Raw genomic sequence first — 27,385 nt, forward strand, 5'->3', positions numbered from 1 at the left:
GGATGGGGTTTATTCTGAGGAGAAACTTGCAGGAAAATGACTCTTCTGTTAAGCGGGGGTGTTGTAGGGGAGAAAGTGAAATAGGACTGAAAAGAGACTGTAAGATAGTGGCACGAAAAAGTGAGCAGTGGTTAACCACTGAGGTTTTTTGGTAATGTCAAAGCATGATTCTAAATGGATTTGAAAAGAAATCAGGTGAATCTGCAGAGGATAGGTCCTTCAACATCTATAAAACATGACTATTTCTATCTGGTCTGTGATTCATAAAGCATCAAACTTGCTGATTATTGGGAAAGACAGAGCAGGAGACTGATTCCTAAGCACCAGTGTTGCACTGAACATCGTTTAAGGCAGAGCCCTGGACCAGACAGAGTTTTAGTATGAACAAGCATGGCTGCGCTTATGGTGTTGTCAGGGTTCCAAAAATACATAGCTGTTTTCTGCCTGTGAGTCATATGACACTGATGGATAACTGTCGTGGTTGCAGTACAGGCAACAACAAATAGAAGTTAAGGCGCTGAGACCAAGGACTGTATGGGCTCCAGAAAGAAGACATTTGGCTGAGTGTTTGCCCTTTGTTGGTGAAGCAGCTGATTTTTTTGTGATGATCCTCTGTATGTCAAAATACTGACAAAATGCGTACTGTGACCAGATTTGAAAATTAGACCTCCTTAGATTTCTTGAGATATGAGTTCTTCCGGCCTTGTGTTAGCACTGCCATTCTTCAATGAAACATGTATGTTTTCAGACTAATATTCCAAATGGAACCTGCATAAGTTAATGTAAGATCTGTTTCACAGTGCTCATAAAGTAAGTTGTTAGTAGTGTTTATTCTGCTGAGTTAGTTCCATAACAGCTTAATGGGCAAGAAGAATTATTTTCTTTTATATAACTTATGGAAATGCACAAGACAAACATAAACTGAACTCTAGGATTTTCCATAAGGGACTGCTCTGATCCCAGTAGGTCACCATGGCCAGGCTGAGAAGCCTTTGCTTGAGAGAGGTTTGAAAAAGCCTGAGAACTATTTAATAAACCATTTAAAAAAAAAGTTATTCCTAACTCTCAAGTCTTAGTGAATATATTTTTCCAGCAGAATATCTTGTCTGCATTTTTAGGATTTTTATAAAGGATAGCTTTGTATACTTTTTTTTTATGTCCCTAATCTCACTTAATTTCTGTCAAGGTCTTGCCCTGTATTTTACTCTAGGGCAAGAAGCTCGTTCATGCATGCATGAGTTCTGTGTGTACTTTATTACCATTTCTCACCTTTCAATTTACTAGAGTATGAATTTAACTTAGCAGAATTATTCATTATATGATTTCTCAGCTTAAATCTTGTGTAGTTTTATTGGAGGGTTTTTGGCTTTTGGGGGTTTGGGTCATTGGTTTTTTTTTTTGGGGGGGGGAAGGGGAGATGTAGTTTTCCAGGAGTCGAGTAACTTAGAAAACCTAATGGATATGTTGACCTTCATGGAAGAAAATTTGAAGCTGTGACCTTGAGGCCAGTAAATACCTGAGATCAGAAGGAAAAGAAAAAAACCACAGTTTATTTTAAATGTTGGGATTTTGGAGATCTAACTCTTTTTAGTTGTAATATTTTTATAATTAAATGTGAACTGCAGTACCAAATCTGCCTATGTATGCCATTCATCTTTGCCTTTATTTTAAGACCAGGATTGGTTTGGTTTTGATTCTGAAACTTTCCTCTCATTTATTTTACCAGGTAGTACTTTATCCGGTTGAAGTTTAAATGCAAGGTGTTTATTTATGGGGGATTTTGAAATTATAACTAGCTAGAAATTGGAACTAGTTAAATGACAACTGAACTAAAATATTCGGGGGGGGATCACTTAATATGTTAATAAATAATTAATGCAATTTTAGGTTTGATTTTAAGATTTTTGCGAAGTGGGAAGCTACAGCATTTCATTTTATACTACGTAAAAAGAAAACTTCAAGTATCTGATAATTTAAAATTAAATTCTGAAGTGCTTTTTTAAGCTTTTATGAACAATGTTTAAAACACTGCTGAAGGAATTAAGGGCTTTCTGCAGTTGCTAGAACTGCTGTAGAGAGGAGCTGAAGAAACAGCTTTGCACATGCCATTCTGTCAGCGTCAGCTTTTATATGTAAGGATGAGACTTTGTACAAACATGAGTCAGGAAATTCAGTTATGGTACCAATAGCAACTGTAACTTAATATCCATGAGTCCTGTGCAGGAGTTACTCTGAGTTGATGTGTGTTCTTAAACTGTCATGCAGGACCAGCCAGATCATTTAGAGTATTTCTGAGGGTGCTTTCTTTTTTCCTGTCCCCACCTCCTGCTTCCTCCAAAGTTGAAATTCAGGCTTTTATTAGCAAGCCTAATGGGTTCAGTTCTGAAAACAGATATTTGGCTTTGACTTTGCTAATTCATAATGCAGCAAATGTAACCACATTCAGTTCTCTTCATATTTTAAATGAGATTATTTTGTATAATACATTTAAAAGCAATATAATTCTCACTGCTTGTCACTCTGACTTTTATCAGCAGCACACAAATGTGGTGATTTTACAGTGCTGGGTTAATACCCAGCCACCTGCGTAAGTTAGTTTAGCTTATTTATTTAATGAGTTTCGTTATCTCATTTTCATCATGGAGGTATTGTATTAGTACTCTGCTTCACGTAAGGACATCCCTTCATATAAGGACTCTCAGCAACATGTTGACTAGAGATATGACTATCATTTATCTGAAATAATTCAGTATCTGGTCTTTGAACTCTGGCTAATCCATATTTCTCTCTAGAGCTCCCCCTTCCTTAGAATGGACCCTTTACACTTTCTAGTTGAAAAAAATTTTTTTTTAATTCCCATTCCAGTTTTCTTTAAAGAAACTCTATAGTTTTGTTTTTATTTATTACATAAAGGATAATAAATGAAGGAGGTGTTCTATTCATCCCTCTACCTATTCCAATGAAGCATATGAAAGGGAAATAAAGCAGGAAGTCTATATTAACAAATACATTAAATTTAGGCTATAAGCAGAGGAATATGATTTCTGACCGGATAGTCCTAGGGGATGCTTTACAAGTAGTATTCCTTAGGCAGTCATTCTAGTGATTGTCAGAAATTTTCTGTTCCCAGCAGCTGTGGATGGTTATTTAGGACTAAGGATTAACTTAATTCAAGAGGAATGCCAGGTTCTAAAAGGCCAGGATCTAAATAATATTTTTAACTTTTCTATCTGATGGTGTCATGAGAACTCCTGAGCCAGGTTGAAGAGATCTGTGTTCCTGTGGGGTGTCTGGATACAATGCAGCATGTGGCTGGGGGAGAAGCAAGGTGGGAAATGGTGGGGGTGGAAATTCTCTGCATGTGTTCCTTCCAGCTCAGGAGTCGTCTCATAGCTGAAAAAAGCTTCTGAAGCTTATATAATAAGCCACTTGATATTTCATTATACCATTAAGTACAAAGCAATGTGGTATTTGAATTTGAATCTTTAAATAGTTTACAAACATGTATTTATTCATGCCAGAAAAAAAGGTTGGTAGTAGTTAATTATTAGTTTTGTCTTCTAAGAGGAATTTGTAGGCCACCCAAAGCATTGCTATTGAGGCAAGATCTGGATTTCAAGAGTTTTTTTGTCAGAAAACACACCCCTCTGCATAACTGATAAAGTTGGCAACCTCATTATTAGCAGCAGTGTTGGAAAAATGTCGGACTTGTGAGTTGCCTAAATGTTCACATTCTTATCTCTGAACAGCTGCTGGCTCCAGGCAGCCATGAAAGATTCAAATTTAATTAAGGCTTTTCATGATTCTGAAGAACATCTTACTCATAGTGAATATGTCTGTTAAATATTATGTTCTCTTTGGACATAGTAAGCTATAGTTTTACATACATAAAGTAGTTTAAGAAATTTGCAAGAGATTTGACTCTAAGCATGAGAGTTCTACCAGAGATTTTTCATTTTCATTGAAATGCAAATTTCAGATTGGGATTTATAGGACAAAGCTAGCTAGGCAAAATAAATTTAGGGTATTCAGACCAGTTTGCTCTGTTTGCACTTCCTGGAAGATCTTATTACTTACACAATTATAACAAACAGGGTTGCAATATCTTTATCTGTGGGCTGGGCTCTACATTCATTTGAGCGTGTGGCTTAGAAGAAATGAAAATAATTTAGACCTATGTCTGCTTAAGAGTAAAACTTTGGCTATTAATAGTGAGCAATTTTACTGATCAGGAGAAAAATAAATTCATTTCTTCCTAGGGACCTAGAAAGGTGAGTAAATTCATTCTTGTATTTCACAATTATATGGTAATCTAAGTAGAACTGAAGTTTAGGAGTTGCTAATATTAAAGCTTGTACTGTAAATGTTAAAGATGTTTTTGTTCAGTCTGTGCCAAAGCTGAAAAATCTTATTTTATAAAATATATGTAGGCTTTTATATAGGTAGATAGATCATTATGTTCTGCATTTGTTGATGTCATTAAAGAATGGAAACTGTGAAAAGAATTGCAATTAAAATACTAGCAAATAGATGCCTCTTGCTTGAGGCACTCCGCATGTCTTGGGATTGATACAGGTGTCTTGTTATTTAATAATGAAAAAAAGAATCCACAGTTGCAGGTATTTTTATAGAACTATATCAGAAATGGTAGCTGAAAGCATATGAAAGCTATTTCCATAATATTGCTCAAACCAGTCGAACTGTAAGAAGGGAGTGTCTGGGAAAGCAAGACTTGCCTGAAGCGCAAGCAACAGGTCTGTCTAGAAAAAGATGTCAAACAAGTAATATTACATAATCGCTCTGGAGCAAAGAACATTGCCTTTATTTATAAATCATTGTTTGATCATCAGGTTTTACTCTAGCTTAATGCAGTTAAGCAGCAAATAACACTGTGGATGCAGGTGAGAAAACAGGCAGAGTGTGGAGGTTGGAAGGAGATAGAAGACTTCGTTCTGGTAGTATTTTTCAGCAAAACTTTCTGGTTTGTACCAAGGTCTGAGGATTTTTCTATGAGAAAAATTTCAAGTTAGTGGTGTAACGTAGCAGCATTTCCTGTATATTCTTCACAACAGATGGTCAAACATTTTATTTGATGTTTAGAAGAAATGTAGTCTTGCACTTCTTATTAACAACTGTATTGCTCTAGCTGCTGTAAGCATGTGGAGCAGTATCTTGCAGCACAAATAAGAACATGCATTGCAATCTAGCAAGAGAAACTCTGTGCTGGTTTTAGTATTTTTCACTCTTTCTCCCTTCTGATTTTGAGCCAGTCTACTGTCCTGATTTACCAACACAGCTGGTGGCCATAGATTTATGGGGGAGTGGCTGGTGGCCACATCCACCAAAGGTTTCCTTTCTATGAGATGGCTATTAACAATGTTATTGTTGCTTTGAACTAGCAGAAATATTGCAAATAGGGAGGCTCATTGCAGTTAAGAATCTGTTATCTCTAAAGTATTTAATGAATCTGTCAATCTGCTGGCAGGTAAATGCCTCTACAGAAGAGATGGAAGTCTACCAATATCAACAAACTGAAGCAACAGAATCTGAGAGATTGTCTGTAAAGTTCACATACGTGAGCGTTCTGAAATCTTAAGATTATGTCAGCTGATTTTAATGACTTATTAGATTATTCTGAGCATAATTTGTGTTATTTCCAATTCTATGGAATGAAATATTTGGGTCAGATGCATTTCGGTGAAATTCAGTTACATTTAGCATTGTTCATACTTAAATTATTATTTTAACAGAAATGGAAAATTGAAAACCAACCATTCATTTACATTAATGTTTGTGTTGGGTGACAGTAAAGACTTTTCTTCCATTTTCCAATAAGGTCTTGTATCACTCTTCAGATCAGTTTGATCTGAAGTTAAGTAACAGCTAATACATTACAACAAGCTAGAAATGACAGTGTTTAAATTAGAACTTAGTTTCAGATTCTTATTCCTGTATCTGTCCCTCTAGATAGTGGTGTTGTATACATTGACTAGAATGGACGTAGGACACGCACCTTACTGATAACCGAGAGGTTATTAATAAATCAGCTGTCTTCCTGTGTGTTTCACCAGTACTGTGAGGAAAAGCCTGTATCTTGGGATATATAGTTTGTTACAGAAGTAAATAATTTTCACTTGTTAGTAAAAATTTTCTGTTGCACTGGGCTTATTGCTGAGGTTGTACATTGCGTATGATGCAGTAATTTGGACTCAGCCTTACATGTACTTTTAGGGATTTTTTTTTTTCTTATATTCCCTCTAAAACAAACAAACAAAAAAAAGGTAAGCTTTTATTTTAAAACTGGCTTTAACTTCTGGCTACTGATTCTACATTCTACTGTTTAGGGAAGGCCCAACTGAGAGAGTAAATGTGAGTGGTTTGGGTACCAGTCATGTTAGTGGTTATGGTGGCCAGTGTTTGAACTGTCACTGAATGAACACGGTACAAAACTATTTTCATCTATTTGAATTGCCTTTAGAAATTATTGTAATATTTATTTAAATTCAAAATAATTGAAATCTTAACATAGGTCATCACATGATAAATACAGATTAGTGACATTTCAGTGGGGTTGGAATAATCAGCCTCACAAACATAGAATCATGGAATAGTTTGGGTTGGAAGGAACCATAAAGATCATCCAGTTCCAACCCCCTGCCATGGGCAGGGACATCCCACTAGATCAGGCTGCCCAAGGCTCCATCCAGCCTGGCCTTGAACACCTCCAGGGATGGGCAGCCACAACCTCCCTGGGCAACCTGTTCCAGGGCCTCACCACCTCTCATGGTAAAGAAATTCTTCCTTATGTCTAGCCTAAAAAATAAGATCTCCTTGGAGCTGTCTCTTTTCAACATGACCATTGCTTTTATGCTTACCTACAACCTGCAGCATTTGAAGGACATCTCCAGCCATTGTGAGACAGGTGTTTTTTGTGGTGCTTAGAAAGCTGTCAAAATCGAACAGTTCTGAATCACAGATTTAAAAACTTGCTGTATCAGAAGACTCAATGTTGAAAGACTGAATTGCACCCTTCATGGAAGAGAAGTCATATTTCTATGAGCCTTTAAAGGCTTTGCCAGTATTTTGAGCTGTGCGTTACAGCATTGCAAAAATTATGCACAAATATGATCCCTGTTCATTGCTGTGTAGGCACTGGTTTCATACTTCAGCGATGAAGTGATGTGTAGAAGGGCCTTATTTCAGAGAGAATTTTCTCACTAGCAGTGAAAAGGACACCGTAAATTCTTTTCCATTTTGAAATGTCATCTGCCGACAACAGTGACTGCCACTTCTCTGAGTCCAGCAACACCAACTTACAAGTAGAGACTAATTTTGGAACATTTTGTTTGTTGTCCTTAATGTCAGATGGTAACATGAATGTCTTTAATCCTGTTTAAAAAAGGCAGCAGTAACTATAGAAACTTCACACTTGGGGCATTTTGGTTGTTGAAACAGAAAGAACTGTATTTTCAGTTTCATGAAAGAAGTGGTGGAAAGATTGAATGGGCATAGAGAAAGGAGGAGTAATAATTATTTTAGCATTTTCTTTAATCTTAAGGCAAGAATCAAAAAGCAGAGCTCCTACAGAGTTCTGCTTACAGGTTAAGAATGTTTTTCTCCATGTATTCGTTCCTTCACTGAAACCTAGTCAATGCTCTTTTTCTACAGAGTGGAAAAGGTTGAAATGCACTGAATTTTGGATCTAGGTAACCATTCTTAAGGACAAGGGGTAGGGGGACTTCAAATTTCCAGTATTTGTAATCGTTTGGTTTTGTTTCCATCTGCATTTCCTTGTCTTAGTAAAATCTCTTCAAAAAGCCCATGAATCAATGATGACTGAAAATCTCTGAAATCGCAAGTCTTCTATCAAGAAGAGGAACAATTTTGTTAGTTTTCAAATTACTAGGCTGTATTTTTGCTAGTGTACACTTTTTCTTGTTTGGCTTAATTTATAATGTGACAGTGACATACATATTTGTATTGGGTCTGTTTAAGTGTAATAGAGGTGGTTTCCTCTGTCTTTTCAGTAAGAATAGAAAAGGTCTGAAGAAATCACAGATGATGGCTTCTGATGCTAGTCATATGCTGGAAGCAGCTTTGGAGCAGATGGATGACATCATTGCAGGTAAAATAATGCTTTATTTTACGCCAAATTGTTTTAAGATTTAACTCTTTGTCTTTTTCCCTCCTGCAATCTTCCTGTTTGGTTTTTTTTACTTTTTAATTATTGTTCTTGATTTGTCAAGTTCTCTGTGACATTCAGATTTCTTTGGTTCAACAGTTATGTGAAGAAAATGTAAAGTAAAGGGAGAAATCCCACAATTCCACCTCAGACATGTCAATATTGAAGTAAGAGATTTATTTTCCACTCATGCTATATAGTAACTTAAAAGCATCCTAATTCATGAACTAACGTTCCATATAGTATGTGTAATGGTTTTTTTATTCTAGTCCGTCTTTGAAAAAAGTTTTCAATAAGGCTTCCAGATAGCTGGATAGTATACATCTGTATTTTACTTCCGCCACATATAGATATACATAAATATGTGTCTATGTATATATATACATAATTTTCTCTATTCATGATGTATATACTTAAAATACCATAGCTATTAATTCCCTTCATGGCCTAATGAGTTAATGCCTATCTTTTTGTTGACATTTATACCTAGGAGTAAAGCTGTGAATTACTTTTTACATAGCTGTCCACTAGAAAGGCATATGGTGCAAGACAGAGTTTGCTGGTTTTCAGTGTTCTCATGGTAAGGCAATTAAAAAAATTCTCTCAGCATTACAGCATCCAAGAAGAGAAGTTGATTTCTGTGGTTAGGATGCAGTAGCCTTGGGGTTTGTGCTCATACCAGCATTCAGTATGAGCTCCTAAAAGAAATATCTGGGTAGGGCTATGATCTCACTTGTGCACAATGGGAAAGCATTCACTAAAGCTTTGTAAACTTAAATAGCAATACCCGTGCTGTGCCTTAATTTTTTTTTTCTTTTTCCTAATGATGAAGAAAATTACATTAGTCTCTTGTTGCTGCAGTTGTGCTTCTGCCTGCTATTCTATTACTGTGATTTGGCAGGAAGTCACTGTCCAGGATTTTTAGTTTAAAGAATCTCTGGATTTTTTTTCTCATTCACATATGAGCCTTCACTTTATCCTAAATGCGCAAGCTTTAACAGACTGCTAAGATATACAGAAGTGTAAATGTGAATATGGATAGATATAACTCTACAAATAACTTTTCACATCAGTGGAACAATTTCTAGGCAAATAGGAAGAATTAGATATGTATTTCCTTCTATCTTCTTTTTCTAAATTCAAAAACTTATTCAAACAAAATTTTAACCAACAGAAATTAATTGGGATTTTATTTTTTCATCTCTTACAAAACATGTAAACAGACAGTCAAGGAAGCATTGGACTTTCCTGAGATATGAGAGAGAGAGAGAAAGAAAAGCAAGTCCTAAACTGTAAGTCATAAATTAGGGAACTGAAATAATTTCTTAGCCATTGCAAATCTTGGGTTATGATGCTGGCTAGTGCTGTGAAAAAGCCAAAATAACATAGAATCCGATATGCCTTTAATTATGCTATGAAACCTGTGCTGATAAATCACATCTGGAAATTTTAACTTGATGTCTCTCATCTGCGATGATTTATACATAGCCCAGCACATATTGGTGATGTCATGTTTGCACTGATGATTCCATTCTTCAGAAAAATCAAGAGATAGGAAAATAAACATATTCTGTTTACACTGATTTTCAGATGAGGCAACTGTTTTCTTGCACGGATTGTCAGAGCTTTGCGGTATGTTTTCTTTTGAAGGAAAGAAAGAAACTTGTCATGATTTTCAGGATTTTCGAGTTTGTTTTTTTCATAGGATTCCACCTGCTTCAATCTTTGCTGTTAATAGATAGATCTTCCAACATATCCTAAATTGTCCAGTTATATGAGCAATAAAAGACCATGTATTCAGCAACGGGTCTATCACCTTACTTATCTGAGCAGTGCTATGTTTCGCTTACAAACAAAAATTAGTTGTCATTTCATTTTCCCTTCAAAAATGTTTTGCAATCTGTTTTTTTCCACTGAGAGGATAACATTCGAACTTAGTAGCTTTTCCACAAATGGAAGGTCTGTAAAATGTTTGTTGTGAGGCTCGGTCTGGGTAAGACAATAGGTGTTTGGTGTTGGGTATTTTTTTCCATGGTATGGAAAGATAGCCTTGCAGTATGTGGCATAACTGATTAAACCACTTTTAGTCCCTCGCATAGTTAACATGTTCGTGGAGGTAGTGATACGGAGAAGCAAAGCAAATGATGGAATAAATATTCTGTGTGAATCAGCAGACTGCATGTCCCATTCACTGTTGTTTTGTAGTGCTGTTGATACCCAAGCTCTAAAACAAAAGGGTTCAGGCATACTAGTGACATGTAGAGTTCATTTCCACAGTGCCGGGATAGGTCATGAGTAAGAGGCAACCTCTTCAAGAAAGTTAACTTTATAACTTCACATTACTTATATTTTTAGCGTAATGTCCACTGATATTCAGTGTAATTTGTAAAACAGGCTTATGTAAAGATATCTTATGGGAAAAGAACCAAGATATTTCACAGACAATGCATTTGTCAAGTCTCATCAATGTTAATTGAATACTTCCCATGTGATTTCAGAATTATATCTACTCCACAGAATCACAGAATCGTTTAGGTTAGAAAAGACCTTTAAGATCATAAAGTCCAACTGTAAACCTGACATTGCCAAGTTCACCGCTAAACCATGTCCCTATGTGCCACATCTGCTCGCCTTAAATACCTCCAGGTATGGTGACTCAACCACTACCCTGGGCAGGCTGTTCCAATGCTTGACAACCTTTTTGGTGAAGTAGTATCTCTAGTATCTAGTTTAAACCTTGCCTGGCACAACCTGAGGCAATTTCCTCTCATACTATTACTTGCTGCTTGGGAGAAGAGATCAACCGCTGCCCCACTACAACGTCCTTTCAGGTAGTTGTAAAGAGCAGTGAGGTCTCAGCTTCCTTTTCTCCAAAATAAACAGCCCCAGTTCCCTCAACTGCCTCTTGTAAGGCTTGTGCTCCAGGCCCTTCACCAGCTGTATTGCCCTTTTTTGGACACCTCCAGCAGCTTGATGTCTTTCTTGTAGTGAACAGCCCAAAACGGAACACGGTATTCAAGGTGTGGCTTTACCAGTGGTGAATGCTGGGTGACAATCACTTCCCTAGTCCTGCTGGCCACACTATGGCTGATACAAGCTGGGATGCTTTTAGCCTTATTGACCGCCTGAGCACGCTGCTGGCTCATATTCAGCTGGCAACAGACCAACCCTGCCGGTCCTTTCCTGTCGGGCAGCTTTCTAGCCACTCTTCCTCCAGCCTGTAGCGATGCATTGGCTCCCATTACCTCAGTAGCCGCTGGCTCATCACTGTATGACTTCAGCTGTGCTCCAGTGTACCTACCACTTCTCGGAGACATAGGCTGAGGGCTCTCACTAGAACCTGGTCCCTTTAACATTGCCATTTCATCCCTCAGCTTGCCTCAGGCAAGCCTGATATTATCCTACTCCTCCTTCAAGTCTAGCCTCCTTCAAGTCTAGTTTAAAGCTCTGTCAATAGCTTTAATAGTTTAAAGCTCTGTAAAACTTGTACCAATAAGAAATGATACTCCTTTATTCCTTCTCTTACATTTAGTTGTAACATAAAGTAAAAGCTTAATTAGGTGGGAAGGTTGTTTACCTTATTTATTCTTTTGCATTACTATTGCAATTTAGGTACTATTCACGATCTTTCCATCTTCTGTGCCTTGTTTTTGTTACTTTATTTATAATAGAAATAGACAAAGACATTTTAAGACAGGGGGAGACAAGTTTGTTTTGGTCATTCTCCTCTAGCTAATATTCCGTGTGTTCCAGAACGGTTTCTTGAATATTCTGGTAAGATTGAAGGACCAAGTATATCTTCTGTAGCTTGTACTTGGATACAGTTATTATCCCGATTTGTCTCATATTGAGGAGCATCATAATTATTCAAGTTTGATTCTCTCCAATTCAGTAAGCTTCTGCATGCAGTTGAGCAGGGACTGGAAAGCAGGAACGTTCTCTTGTCCTGTATGGCAAGAGAACAAATAAGGTAGGAAACCTCTTCAGGAGGAGGACTAGAGGACTGTCATTAAACAATCCAGGACTGAGAATCTTCTAACTGCAGATATATATATACTGTGCTATACAAATATTAGACAAATCATCTGTGCAAATGTGACTGCTCTTAGAGTAGACTGGAAACAGCAAAAAAATCAACCGTTCAGAGTTTGTGCTGTTTCAGTTCACTGTATCCAGATTCTGTAGATATCTCCGTGCGGCACTGGATTCAAATCCTGAGGTTAAACTTCATGACTGTTGGAAGCTCTATGTAGCTGATGAAAATGATCTTTCCTTTGGAAAGAGGCCTGAGTGGGTACTAGGAGAGCTATGCTCTTCTCTTGGCCTCAGAAAACTTTGCTTTAGGCACAAAATGATCACTATTCACTATTTTAAAGACTTAAGAAGTTCAGAGAAATGTAACTTGCATTGGTTAATTTTTGAAGCTTGAGTAGATGCGTGCATATACCTATGCAAAACCAGCATTTTCTCTGTTTAATGAGAAAACAGTTCTGATGTCTTTTATTAGCTGTAGCTATTATTCAAATATTAGATAGTGATCTTGTCCCTTAAAATAAGAACTGGACATGCAAATACATATTACAAATATTTACACCTCTGCAGTCCTACTTCTAGCCTTCTAATTTTAAAAGTTATATCCCTTACTCCAAACGTTAATTTATGTGATTCTGATTAATCCAAATAAAAAGTGTCCCTGTTGACTCTGCGTCTCAGTGCAGTACAAAATGTGTTCATGTTTGGAGCACATGAGGATAGGATTGTGAAGCAAGATTAACAAATTGAATTTCATTGGGCTTGATCAAATTTGACAGATAGGTCAGTGTTCCCAAGTCTTTTATGCTTCAGTACATCTGCACTGATAACCCCCCCTCATAGCTATATAAATTAGGCATGCTGTATGATTAGCCTTATTTGTCTAAAATAGCAAAAAAGGCTAATATGATTGTCGATGAACATGACTTGTCCATTAGCTAGAATGACTTGCACTCCAAACAGAGGCGTTCTCTAAAGAAAGCACCCATATGTCAGAACGGTCTACACATTCTTTATTTGAGGTAAACTACTTTGGCATTGCTGATGTTTGACCAAGTCATTACTTACCCTTTTATTCAGCGTGTACCCGTTTATTAAAATGTGGGGTTTTTTATAGGACTACAGATTCTGATTATTGTTTCTTTGCAATATATCCTAATGAATTAAAAGAATTTTTATTTTACTTTTATATCAAACTGCTTCTCTCTGTCAACAGTCTGGAAATCCATTGTTTCTTTTTGTGAATAATGACCGTAATTATAAGATCTAAAAAATCCTGTCACAATATTACAGTCTACTGCAGCTCCAGAATATCTTCAAGTTCACCAAATAATCAGTGTAATTATTGAGTTCCTTTTTAACCACAGCTCCTGTGATTATTGCTTCCTGAAAAATGAGAGAGTTAAATGTGTTATTGCTTTGGCGGGTACTGTATTTCAGTATTAGTACTGAAAGATTTAAAAATATAGGTAATGGAAAAAGTTTGTCAAGAAGTTGTCCAAGAAGTATGTTTGTTTAAATTACCCTTTCTTGAAGTGACAGAACATTTGCATCCAGTTCATTGCTTTGGCTATGTGCTACAATCCCAATCACTTCCCAGTGCCTTGCTGAAAAAAGAGCTTTTAGAGGAAATTATACCTGAGAGATTAACAAGATTTTAGTTCAAGTTTAACATACTTTCCTCATGGAATCTACTTGCCAGAATTTGAAGGAGGACCTGTTTCTGGGGAGTGTTGTGAGGGTGTTTTCTTCTTTTTTCTTTTTTTTTTTTTAAATGTTATTGTTCTGCCCTTTTGTAATTTCACTATGAAAACAGTAAAGTTGTTTGCTACATTATGTTCCTGGATGTGTTAGATTCCTAAATCACCTCCAGTTAAGTGATTAGAACTTGGATTAAAAATACAGGCATGAACAAAAACCACTGACGCTCTCATTTGAACCCCTTTGGATGGATTTCTGATTTTGCAGAATAAGGTTTTCACTGAGTTCTTACCTAAATAATAAGAAATCCAAATATTTCCTAGCGACCTTTACCCATGTATACATGTCATCATAGGTTTCATTCAGAGTGTAAGGACTTCACTTTAAGTGAAGAAGATAGATAGTTCTGTTCTGCTTTGTAGAGGACTGAAATTGTCCAGACCAGACAGAGAGCACTTAATCCTATTTTTGTGGTGTGTGTTTAGGAGAGTTGGGTGGGCGACTCTTATTTGAAATACACACTGGGTGACATGCACCTAATGGGCAGTCCGAGCCTCTTGTGCTTCTGTAGAATGACTACAGAATTGCTTCTGTTTATTCTTTAAAACTTTCAGTATAAAGTCAAAGAGCTTTATATTTTTATCACTTATGTCTTATTAAAGGTTCATGGTATTATAAAATTCAAAATTTAGTTTCTATAGTAATGGTGTATAACTTTTGATAATTTTAATACAGAGATCTTTGTCAAACTTTATTTTAGAGCACTGAATTGACACAAACTATTTGAAATACTGATGAGAGAAATGGAAAAACTTAAATAATGAGAATTTTCTTTTGTTACAGATCAGAGTAGTTGAATAGCAACAGCTGCAGTGGTTTTATTGTATTTTCTAAATAAATTGTAATCGTGTTAATAGGCTGTGCTTCAGTTATGATTTGTTTATAACTTGGGTTTTTCCAGAACAAAAGAAGTATGTCTGTAATACCTTTTGTTTATCTTGTTACTGCTGTGCATTAATTCAGGTGAGCATTTGTGAAGTTTTGCTATACAACATACTGTAGTGGCTTTTTGAAACCATTAGCTTAGAGCATATTTATGGATAGATCTTATATCAATAGAGATATGAAAAAGGAAATTAAATAATAATTTACTTGAAATCAGGTCTTTTATAGAGAAATTGACAGCTGTCAAAACAGTTTCAGAAAATCATGTATCAAGAATATTGTGAGGGGGAAAAAAAGATAAAAATGGTGATCCTTAGCCATCCTGGAAATTAAAATGGAAAATATAAAAACTTAACACTTCAGTATTTAGGATTTAATTTGTAGTTCAACGTTTATCTTTATTTTGTAATGCTTCTTATAGCTTATCGAGTGCGGACATTTAGCTTCAGATACTCGACTTCAGAAAAGCTAATTAGTTAATTCCTCAGATTTTGTCAGCAATAATAAATTTAAAAACTGTAGAAATTTAGCTGTTCACTGTCTTTCTATTTGTTTAAAGCATATTTTTTTTCATGTCAGCTGTCTGTGGCCTTTCTTTTAGGTTTGTTAACAACATCTAAGATGGCCTCACAAACTGCACATGCTTGAAGAACCATTACAGCCATTTGATGCTGTATTTTATAGGGGCTTTACACATGCTGTAGCCTTCAAGTTAAGACCCTGTGTAACTGTTCAGGTGCAGTTTTATCTGTGTATTAAAAGCACATGAAAATCATGGGAACTTACATGTTGATTGCGTATGTGCAGCGTTGTCTACTCGTTCCTTACTCAGGGTTGCCAGAGCAACCTGAAGTTTGGAATTTCCTCAATTTTGAGTGCTTAACCTTGCAAGAGGTCATTACAGCTATTTGGGCTACTGTCCCAAAACATGCTTCCCATACTCTCACTATCCAAAGCATATTTTCTCACAGATAGTGGAGGTCTGAGCACAAGACATAGTGAAGATTCTCTGAATCCTGTTTGGAGTAATGATGGATTCCCTCTGCAAACAGGGCAGTACTACAGAATTTTATGGACCTGAAAGCAGTGAGGACTTGTTTCCTATAAAAACTTGATCTTTTACCCTTTGTGGTTGGACTCTATAATCTTAAAGGTATTTTCCAATCTACACGGTTCTGTGATTTTAGAAAAACAGATATTTAAAATTGTTTTGTATAAGACAAAATTGTCCTTTGAAGGTCCAAGTCAAACAGTGATTTGCTGATTCTAAAGTTAGTCTTTGACTTCCTTTGTGTGTGTTCCTGCCTTTCCAGCAAAACAACAAAATTAGAAGTTTTCTTGGAAATAAGAGTTAAGACTAATTCAAAATGGAGAAATCTTTGCAACTGAAATATGCTACTTTACATGCTTTATCTCTGACTATAGATAAACAGTTCTGTCAGTATAAAACAACAAAAATACAGTCGTGACCTAGACACTTACATCAGCTTACCAAAAATGCAGTACTGCTTTGTGTTTATTTAAAACAAAATCCATACATCATAGTATTTGTATTAAGTTAAGAAAAAGAATGGAAAAGAGGTGGAAGTACAAATAGCTGCAGATACAACATATAGCAAAGAAAGCCAGTTAAACCATGGTGACCATAACCCCTTCGGACTGACAGTCTGAGACACAAAAGTTCCTTTGTGATTTATATGACGGGATCTGTTTTTCCGTTGATGAGTTGCTCAGTTGTTGGACTAGTGAACAGATTTCCAAGATTTAACTTTGGATTAAAAAGGGACTTAAAAAGGGGATTCCTTTACGTTCAAAATCATTGCTTCTCAACTTCCTACTTTAAGGCAATGAAGTTGATTTGAGACTTATAAAAGTTACACTAATTTTATTTTTTTATAAAACAAGATGCCTTCATTTCCTCACAAACTGAATGTTCTTGTTTTCCCTGTGCTTTCAGATGTTCTTTTTTTTTTCATGAAATGGTATTCATGTTGCCACTAGCTTACTACAGCGTACTACAAATAATTTTGGATTTTGTGTGAAATACATGTATTTTTGTCTCACAACACTGTTTTAATTAGACTACTGGTTTGACTGACCCTAAATACACCTTTTGAGTATGTGTAAATACAAACAAGAAGAGAGAAAATCAGTGCAAGTATTTCTTCTTTGTCTTTAATAAAATGTGTGGATCCTGTTTTTCCTATCCAATGGAGACTTGACCTTATATCTCTTTCATAGCTGCATAATCCATCTTCCTTTTTTTCACCAGCTGTAAGGCTGCTTGGCTTGTGTTTCTGGATAAGAGAGATCTTTTTGTTGCAGTTTTGTGCCTGATGTGCTGCACATCACAGTTCAGACTTTACAAGCATGTAAAAGGAAAAAGGTTGAATAATTACAGATAATTTGCATAAGAAATTATAGACAGTTCTTGAAAATTGTCTTAAAGATTCCATGTGTGGTTGTAAATAAAGCTCAGTTGAAAATCATCTGAGCTGCGTGAAACTTGCATCGGAATGTGGTCAGTAATGTTTGTAGGCTTGGAAATTTTCTCCTAGATCTTCCTGCTAATCCAGCTTAACAGTTCCTGTTCCCTGTACTTAAAGACCTAAAAGCAGAGATTTGAGGAGAAGCTAATATGAGCTATGATTCAGAATACACCAGTTATGATGTATTTTGCATTACAATATTAGACGAAAGGATTGTGTGAGCTACTTCTTCACTCCCTTGAGAAGGCTTAGTAACAAGGAGGCTGAATTATGTTTCATCCAGACCTTACTATTAGTTTACATAAATTCAAGTTTTCAAGGCTATCTTCAAGAGAACGAGAGAGCTCTGCTTCAAAGAAAATTACACTTTGAAGCCTTGAAGGAGAGAGGAAGAACTTGGACAACTTATGCGCTCATTGAGTAAAAACTCAGGTAAAAAAAAAAGTTTTCTAGCAGTGTAATAGTTGACTGAAAGGCCAGAGAAAATATATGATTAGAATTTTATTCTAGCCACTGTTGGTCAGATATCACAACTGTTACTCTTGAGTATTTCAGCTTTATAGAAAGTCATCCTTACCCCAGTGTAGCAGTAGCTTTGGGGTTTTGTTGTGGGGCTGTTGTTGGGGTTTTTGCTGTTTACTGGACTAAAGGAGTCAGCAGTTTTAGGAAAACCTTTTTTTAGCCACTGATGCTTGAATTGTCTATTAACAGTAATATTTTTCTAAAACTCGTCCAGTTTTAGAGCAAGAAGACTGAGAAAATAAGGATGAATGCAGAGGGTCAGAAGTTAACAGGCAAAGAAAAGCAAGAGATCAGAAGCCAGAAGCAGTAGCTACAGCTAAGAGCGATTGAAGTTGGGTGGTGGGTCAATGTATACAATATAAGTTGAGGAGGGTGGATTTTCAGACTTTCTGCTTCTTTCTTTACTTCTGCTTAGTAATTTATGTTAGCAAGCTACCAGTATTGCTAATAGTTTGTGTTTGCCCAGAAGAAGTGGTTTGTTGAAGCTGTTCAACTAATTGCAAGGAACTTTGAACTCAAAATGTGCTTGCATGGCCACGGTGTAGAAAATGTGTAACTTAAAAGTTGTTTTCCTTTTTTACTACTTTTCTTATTCTTTCTACCATACATTTACTGTGCAGCAATGTTTAACCTCCTTTGTCCGCTGTCTCTGTGGACAGTATTTAACTGCTTGGATCGTCTTAGTTCCAATATCTTTTTTTCCCTTTCTCTCTTTCTTGCTCCTCTAAGGTGGACATTAATGATGATGAATTGTGTTCCAGTAGTACACTAGGAAACCATGGTGTTGAGTACTATATAAACATAATGACAAAAGATTCCCTCGTGTCCTCTTTACTCCTGGAAAAAAAAAACAAGACAGGAAGACTGTGACTTGTTCAAGGCTATACAAATAATCTTTTTGCAAGAGTTCAAAACTGCACTCATTTTTCCTGAGTATCTCTGAAACACATTCTTCCCCACTTCAGCTCTCTATAATAAAGCCACACACAAATTAATTGTGTGATTGATACTTAATGGTAGAATATACTGGTGACACATAGCGATGTGCTTGCATTGTGGTATCTTTTTTTTTTTTCCTGCAAGGAGATCCAAATTCTTACTGTCTGGTATTCAAACTTAATGTGCTTTCTGCTGTGATGACATAAAGGTTTAAGCAAATAAGAGAAGGAAGTCTCTGATTCATTTGAATTTATGCAGTAAAAACAGGAAGCTTCCTGATTAAAATGCAGAGTTGAACTCTGCATTTGAATGCAGTTGAACTCTGCGTTTCTGCATTTTTTTACCTCGTATAAAGTGCATTAGTATTTGGATTCAGAGGAATCCTTCATTTTCCATTTCAGCCAGGAGAACCTGCAACAGTGACCCCATAGCAAACGAGTTTAGAGATAATTTCACAAAGGAGGAATGTATGTATGTATTTGACGAGGAGGTGTAAAGACTCGTGCTCTTTTAGTGATGTGTTGAGATCTGTGGGTAACTCCTGTCCCAGACAAGGAGAGTTACATGTACGAGGGCGTTGTAACTTTTGTTGAGTTCTGTGGCCCTAATCCAGCAAAGCAAAGCATTTTGAAGTCCTTGCTTAATATTTGTGATCCCAGTGACTTGAATCTTGTGGAATTTTGATCGCTGAAAGCTAGAATCTTCAGCGTATCTCAGAATTATACACTGTATTCTTGGCATCATAATGGCACGGATGTGGTTTGAGGTTTTGTTTGTCTTTCTGATGACATCAGACATGGGTATATTCTTCTTTCAACAGTGCCTGCTTTTTGAATTCTAAATAGATACCTTGAATAGTACATATATATGTGTATATATAAAACATTCTTTCTGGGATAATAACCTTAGTTGAAAAATTTAAAATTATGAATTACATCGAGGCTTTCAATCTCTACTTCTTTCATTTAACTTCAGTTGGTATTAATCAAAGAGATGTTTTTCCTTTCAAGGTTTAATGGAGCTAGTGCAGACCGTTTACTTGTAAGATCATTACACCTTTATTCTTGTAAGCAAAAAACCCACTCTGCTTTCTGTTTATCATTATTATTAGCTCAGAAAATTTTGAAAGTATCTTTATTGTCTTCTGCAGCATAAACTCCTGTAGTATTAATGCTCAAAATGAATTCCCAGACATAAGTATCAGGTAAGTCATAAGATAGTAGTTATGTAGTTCAGGGAACCCGAGTTCACCATAAGGATGTATTTGATTTTTATTTGTTGAATTTCTTTGTTAGCAATTGATAGAAAAATATTTCCCTCTTCTGGCTTCTTTTTTTTATTTCATGCAAACTTAAATGGAGAGGAACAGTAAGAAAAAACCCTGAAAATTTTTAAGTTGACCGTGTCTCAGGCTGATGTTCTCTCCCAGTGAAAATACATTACCACCTTCCAAATGTCCCTATACAGGACAGGACTGTACTTATGGTGCACCTTAGATTACAACTATGGAAACTGGGCACGCATGCCTTACACATGGACCAAGTTTTTGAGAGTTTTGAGAAATGATGACCTTTTGCTGCTGTGTTAAGTGTGAGGCTTGGAGGATGCTTAGAGTTCTACTAGTCTAAACAGTCAGTTGAAGAGCTTAGAGTAACTGAAGTGTGCATATGGAGTACGCCCAGACTCGCACAACACAGTTCCTGGCTGGCCCTGCCTGTGTTTCAGCAGCTGAGAATTTTCACCTTTATATAACTGAATTTCTTAAGGGTACCAGTTCTTCTGCTTGACAAGATTACGAAGTGTGGGTATATGTTTCGTTCCTAGTATTTTGATAGAAAGTAAATGTATGCCAAAATGTGTGAATCTTACTGTCACTGAGTTTTCCTACAGAATTTAAAATTATTTTCCATAGAAAGTAGATGTTACCCATAAAGTTGTAGCCATAATAATCTAGGAATGGAGCAAGATGTGATAGTAGTGAAGCATTTAGACTGGTGAGGGAGGATGTCACCAATACCGTCCTCGAATAGTTACAGTGGTATATATGGAATGGCTGCATATTTGGCTATATAAACCAACTACCTACTACCTGAACTCGTGAACAATTTTTCTAAATCTGTATTTAGCTTAAATATTATGGCTTTTAATTTGCACTTGAAGTATTGGTTGTGGCCTTAAATTTCATGTGGTTTTGTTTGCATTGTGTGGATTTTTGTGTTTCTCTCTTGTCTGTATATAAAAAATATTCATATAACCCCCCCCCCCCCCAAAAAAAAAAAACAGGAAGAATTCTGCAGCAGAGTGCTCCGTTAAGTTTTCTCTATTCCAGATCCATTTTAAATTGTTGGTGCATTGAAGGGGTAGCTACCAAAGCTGATTATGAAATGACTTTGAATCCTGTCTGTTTTTTCTGGTGTGAAAAATACTTGCTAAGCAAAATGACAGAAAAATTTAGCATGGAATTTTCCAGAAGAGTGAGAAAACTAGTTTAAATATCCTAATGTCCACAATAACCAAGGAAGCCACATCTTTAAAAGTGGCATCAATGCTACTTAAGAAGGCAATGCCGGATTTCCATTTATGTATATGTCTCTTTTAGAAAGTAAGTAGTGAGCCACTCAGGATGAATGAAAAGATTTAAGAGGTTATGTGATCCAAATAGCTCTTACATAATTTGGAAATCTGCTATTTTTAGTTCCTAGGGCTTAATATTAATCTGCATTAGGAAGTATATAAACAGAAAAACTGAGCTGGTGTAAGTAGCTGGGATACAGAAATAAAGAAGAAAAAATCTTATAGTGGTTAGAATATTCAAATCCAGCAAAAACGTTAACTGATCTTCTCATCAAAAGGAAATAGCTCAGGAAGACAAAGTTGATTTATGAGGTGAAGTTGGCTTATGCAGCAGTCTTTGTAAAACTGGATGTTGAAGAAACTTTATCTTGGACATGGTCTTAGCCAGAAATTAAGACGACATCTCACCCTTGAGGCATTAAAATAAGCTCATAAGCAGTGGAAGTCAACAGGAACCAACAGGGAATATTCTGAGTTTGGGAAGAGGTTAAGACTATATGAAATATGTTAAATACTCCAGCAGTGGAAATAAGAGTGATGCTTTGAAAAAACTGAAGTCCATACTCCTGAGCCACTCAAAATGTTGGAATTTTCTAGGGATGGTTTAGCATTGTTTAAAATGATGAAATGAAAAAAAAACCCCACATAAATCGTATAGTAGAATTCAAACCACGTGATTTTTTTTTATGAAGATAATTATCTGTCAGACTTCTTTGTGTCATTAAAGCAGTGGTTGATGAAGACCTGCTTAGTAGTATTTACGATTTTCCTGAAAGCTTTGAGTAAAATTAAGTGTTCACAAAATGAGAAAAAAATATTGACTTGCATAAAAAGTTCATTGAGATGGGAAACAATATTAGGATAAAATTTTAACCAAAGCTAGAGCTTTGCTTAAAAGCTGATCTAGGTGCAGAAGGCATTTCAGTGCTCTAGAACCTGGAGTGTCAGTGGATTCATGAGTTGTATTTAGGTATTAGTTGTACATTGGATTATAAGTAAAATGAACCATTGGGTTCAAACAATTTTTAATGTCTGAATCATGGTAGATAAAAAACAGTAGCAGGCAAACTAACATTGATTAATGCAAAGTAGCATGCATTCAAGAATAAAATTTGAATTACTTATACATCTGCTCAGGGAAAAAAGAACAACTTAGCAAATAAGTGAAGGCCTAGTGAAGATTTCTCTTCATTCCATAACTAAGATTTAAATAATGTTAAACAGAGGAGTAAAATGAAAGATAGTATGGAGTTTATTATAAACCCCTTGTGTAGCTCAATTATACAGCCTTCTAAGGAATACTATATGCCATGTGAATCCAAAATACACCTGTAAATTTTGTTACAAAATTAAAGGATTGAGAGGATTTCAATACAAATGATCGAAAGCCTAAGAAATATCTTCTGTGAAGTTAAGTAAAGGGGGAAAATGTGATTGCTTATGCCAGAGAGAATAGGAATGAAGACATAACGGAAGTACAATCTATTATACACATGAGGAAATGAATTGTAAATAAACTCTAAAAATTAGAGCAAATAGAAGGTTTCCATCTGACTGGTTATTAAAGAAACATAGGAACGTTAAATGAAATCAAGGTCTGAAATTTAGGACTGAGAAAAGATGGCTCATTTTAGTGTGCATCTCACTGAAATGCAGGGTATTAAGACAAAAAGACTTGGAGATATTGGAATTTGTATTATTTTAAATTCTTCCATCAAGTTACATATGTTTATTGCTATGCTTATTGTTCTTGAGAAAATAATATTGATGCTGGAGGGATGTGGTGTAATTTAGAGAGCTTTTTCTAAATTGGAGAGCTAGTAGAGTTTCATTAGCCATTTTTATTGCTAACTGGGTTTTGTTCTCCATGAGATGGTTTTAAACTTTCTCATGGTCACACATTTTTCTAGTTCTCATAATAAGATCTATTTTCATCTAACTTTTTTGTCAAAGACTGCATCAATCTTCCTTAGCTTGCTTAACATTGTTCTGTGTGGGGACTTTGTAGCCGAGAAGTTAGTGACATCTCATGGTAACCATAGAAAATTGCAGGTGGTTTTTAGTAAGGTTTTGGCGGTCCTGTTTAACAGACATGGCAAATGTTTTCTAGGTCAAAATTCTTTTTAATATGCTTGTATGTACCAATCACATTTAATTCTCCAATGTTCATTACTTATCTATAAACTTACTCAAGTATTTCTAAACCTGAAATACTGATATTTGTCAGTTAGCATTTGAAGTCATATGGCATATTGTGTAGTACCTATATATTTGGAACTTACAAAACAATTAGCTAACATTATTGTCCCTCCTGGTTTTACTTGTTTTAGGTACAAAATCAGCTACAGACTATGCTAATGGTGGTTATGATATTGTGTCACCTGCTCCATCAGTGTACTTGGGCACATTTCAAATTTTGCATCTCCTGGAAGATCTAAAGATGGCATTGGAAATGCTAGAAGATCCTCAAGAGAAAGAAGCATTGCGAAATCAAATTCCAGGAGCCACAGCAATGTGTATACGGGAGTGGTTTGAAGAGAATCTGGTGAGTAGTTATGTATAGCTTTTCCATTTTGTTTGCAAACAGCATTTGTTCAATTCTTTTGAGACTTCAATTATTTTTATAATAACTGAAATCTCTGTACTTGGAGAACTGCAGGCAATCATAGAAAATGAAGGACATTACCACTTTATGTGCTGATTAGTAAAGCAATGCAGATATAGGAGTATAAGAAGTTGTTAAAATACCTTATTTTGTCCTTGGTAAGAGAAAAGTTAGTAAAAATTAATTACCTTTCCTGCGGATTTTTTGGTTGGGTTTGGTTGGTCCTTTATTAGAGATAACTATTTATAAACCTGTTTGTTATAAAACTTTACTTTTTCAAACCACCAGTTTAGAATATCGTGGTATTGTCTGTAAAGTAGAAATAGAAAAAACATGGATGATTATCCTATCTTTTTCCTTGCTACATTTTCTTTTACCTTAAGTACTATGAATCTACAAAATATCTTGTACACCATGCAGTGTTGGTAAACACAGTAAAGCTCTAGCTTAGGAATGCCAGATAATCATATTGGGATAGATGGGGAATAAATATTTTATTTTATTGGAAAAGATTGAGGCTTACCAGTTGAGAAGTAGGTCTTCAGACAGAACCTAAAAGAAGAGACACATTGGATATAAACGAAGAGAAGCAGCAGGTCCTACCAGAACACTTATCTCCACCCAGCCTGCTATTGCAAGTGAATGGTGGTTTCCTAAAGAGTAAAAGCTAGCTATTACTTCCTCAACTTCAGAAAAGTTTTCTAGGTTAATAGATTTTCTTCTGGCTTTGATGCGTGTTACTGTTATGTAACTGTGTCTGTAGCTTCTGGTTTGGTGTTTATCATCTCCTTTATCTGCCCTGTGCCTATTGTAACCTAACATTGTTGGAAAGCTAGCTGCTTTTGTTTGAACTTGTCAGCTGCTGGTTTCTTGGCATTCTCCACAAAGCACAGGTGTATGGCTGGAAAGTCCTGTTTGGGACTGTATGAGAGAAAGGAACATGAATTTGGTAATAACTTTGAAAGCAAATATGGAGGCAATGTTTAATTTGGATTTACAGTATTACATTTTAAGTCCAGACCTTCAAGCCAGCTATTACTGAATTCCTGCTTTAGCAGAAAATTTAATGCTTTCTTAAACCTTTGCAATAGCTAAAAGATAGTTTTAATGTATAAAATACATACATTTTCAGAGTTGTTCACAGTAAAGTTGGCCCTAAACCACCAAGTTGAGTTTGAATGTAGTAGTCTGACTTTTGGCCTCTCTGTAGCAGAAATACTAAACTTTCCAGCTCTGCAAGACAGGCAGCAGTTGATATTTTGACTCCTCGTATTAATCTATACATTTGTATCTCTTCTTTTTCATGGGAAAACAGCCAAAAAAGAAGCCACATTTCCCTCTCAGAGTTGTAGTATACTCATGTCCTAAAAGCCTCGTCTAGTGCATCAAGTGTGGTATTAATGTAATAAAGCAGTTGGACAGCCTGTATTCAGAAGCAACAGAACAAAGAAGCTGGTGGTAATCATAGAATGGGTTGGGTTGGGTTGAGTTGGAAGGGACCTTAAAGATCATCCAGTTCCAACCCCCCTGCGATGGGCAGGGACACCTCCCACCTCACTAGGCTGCTCAAAGCCCCATCCAATCTGGCCTTGAACACCTCCAGGGATGCGACATCCACAGCTTTCCTGGGCAACCAGTTCCAGTGCCTCACCACCCTCTTAGAAGAAATTCTTCCTTATGTCTAATTTAAATCTTTCTCCTCCAATTTAAAGCCGTTCCCCCTCGTCCTATCACTGCGTGCCTTTGTTGGGCCTGTGGTCTGGGATATGAGAACACATCAGTTTCTTGAGTGTAACGGGCCTTGTAATTGTGCTGCCACTGCTTTAAGATAGATGATATAGGCTTGACAAAGCTAGCACTGAATTTAGAAAGATGATTATTCTGTATCATAGAATCAAGATTTTGTATTTGCTCTAACTGCACCAATCTTTTGAGAAAGATAAAATGGAGTAAAGCATCATTAATTACAGTCTTTTAACTACTTACAAACCATATTACATTTTTTTGCCTCAAAGTGAATGTCTGGAATGTTTTCCATGCTTTATAACTGTAAATTCTTTCGCCTTAAAAACACAACTGAAGGACCTGAGGATTATCATGGAGAGTTCACATGAAACAATTTTGTCCATTTTATGTATAGTTTCAATGCTTCTTGGTAAATATTTTAGTATTGCATGTGACCACATGACATATCACAAAGCAGGTTGTAATTTCAGCATTAAAAATTAACTGCTGCAGTAACAACTGACTGTGTTGAACTCAGCGAGCTATAAGAGAACGTATTTAGTTACAGTTTCATTCCATAACTCTAAAGGAATTTCTACACTGCTATTGGTTTTCTTTTTTCATTCAATACATCTTTATGTCAACCTTTTCTAAGTAAAGAGGAACGTCAGCGGTCTTAACAGTGGTCCTAAAATTATTATAAGCATGCGTGAAAGCCGCATTTCCAGGATCGCAAAACTTGGTCTTCCTTCCAGTGGATATTTAAAGCAAGCCATTTCACCATGTAGCTTTATGTACTGACACTCAAAACGCTGATTCTTGAAAACTCATTAGTACTTTCCTGATTATGCTGTTTCTCGGAAGCTTAATTCTCAAAATCTTTATAAATGTTCTATATTTGAAGAAATAGGAAGGGGAAGGAGCAGAAGAACTAGTAGAGGAATGTGTGGAATTTTTTAAATTGGTGTGATTTGCCTTGTGATTTATTCTGTGCTTAGTGTCATTTCATGCACTCTGTAGTGGTAAAACCAGGCCTTTTAGTAGATATAGGACACAGTTCTTGGAGTTTTGATTAGCATTTGCTTACAGTTAACCTTCAGAAGATATTTCCATTGCATGTTAAAAGCAACACATTTTTTTCCCCCAGTGTCTTCATGGGGACTTGGATTAAAACAGTAAACCTCAGTTCAGAATTCTGACTTGGTGGACTTTAAAGTTTAAAAATTGCTTTGAAGTTTTATTTTAAGCATGTTGTTAACGTGCTCTGCTGAAACATAATCACCAGTCTCTATATTTCACTTCTGTCGAAGATGCATTTTACAGAGTCTGTGCAAAACAGGAGCAGAATATGACTGCAATACAGGGCACTTAAATATACTTGAAAACAGGGCTTTACACAAGCATCAATAGAATTTGTCAGCAACAGCTGAACGGGAAAAGAATATATTTTAAGCAATGCCAGTTAAAGCCAGTATATTTATCTGCTGGTAGATTTGACTGTGGGACTCAACTGTTGAGAGTCATGATGGAGATATATATAGCTGAATCTTCCCATTGCCAACTGGTATTAACACATGTTAAATTGAAAATGGACCAGTAGAGCCTGCTTGGGACAGTGCAGAAAAGCCGTCATTCTGTAAGCATTCATGTTTATTTTTGCCAACTTGAAAC

General features: G+C 36.1%; 1 protein-coding gene across 12 annotated transcripts in view; it reads left to right on the plus strand.

Moving 5' to 3' along the window:
* The window catches only part of PPFIBP2 (PPFIA binding protein 2), a 105,336-nt gene that overhangs the window by 11,605 nt on the left and 66,346 nt on the right, over positions 1 to 27,385 (plus strand). For 7 of the 12 annotated variants that reach the window (XM_054068323.1, XM_054068324.1, XM_054068325.1 and 4 more), the window contains exon 2: positions 23,715 to 23,929. In XM_054068323.1, coding sequence (XP_053924298.1) covers positions 23,715 to 23,929 — 215 coding nt within the window. Of the gene's footprint in view, positions 1 to 4,253; positions 4,272 to 8,027; positions 8,126 to 23,714; positions 23,930 to 27,385 lie in introns of those variants that run through there. The other 5 variants (XM_054068331.1, XM_054068335.1, XM_054068330.1 and 2 more) reach the window with 2 other exon arrangements.

The sequence above is a fragment of the Cuculus canorus genome, chromosome 5 (genome assembly GCF_017976375.1).
Source record: "Cuculus canorus isolate bCucCan1 chromosome 5, bCucCan1.pri, whole genome shotgun sequence".
In the NCBI taxonomy this organism is placed as follows: Eukaryota; Metazoa; Chordata; class Aves; order Cuculiformes; family Cuculidae; genus Cuculus; species Cuculus canorus.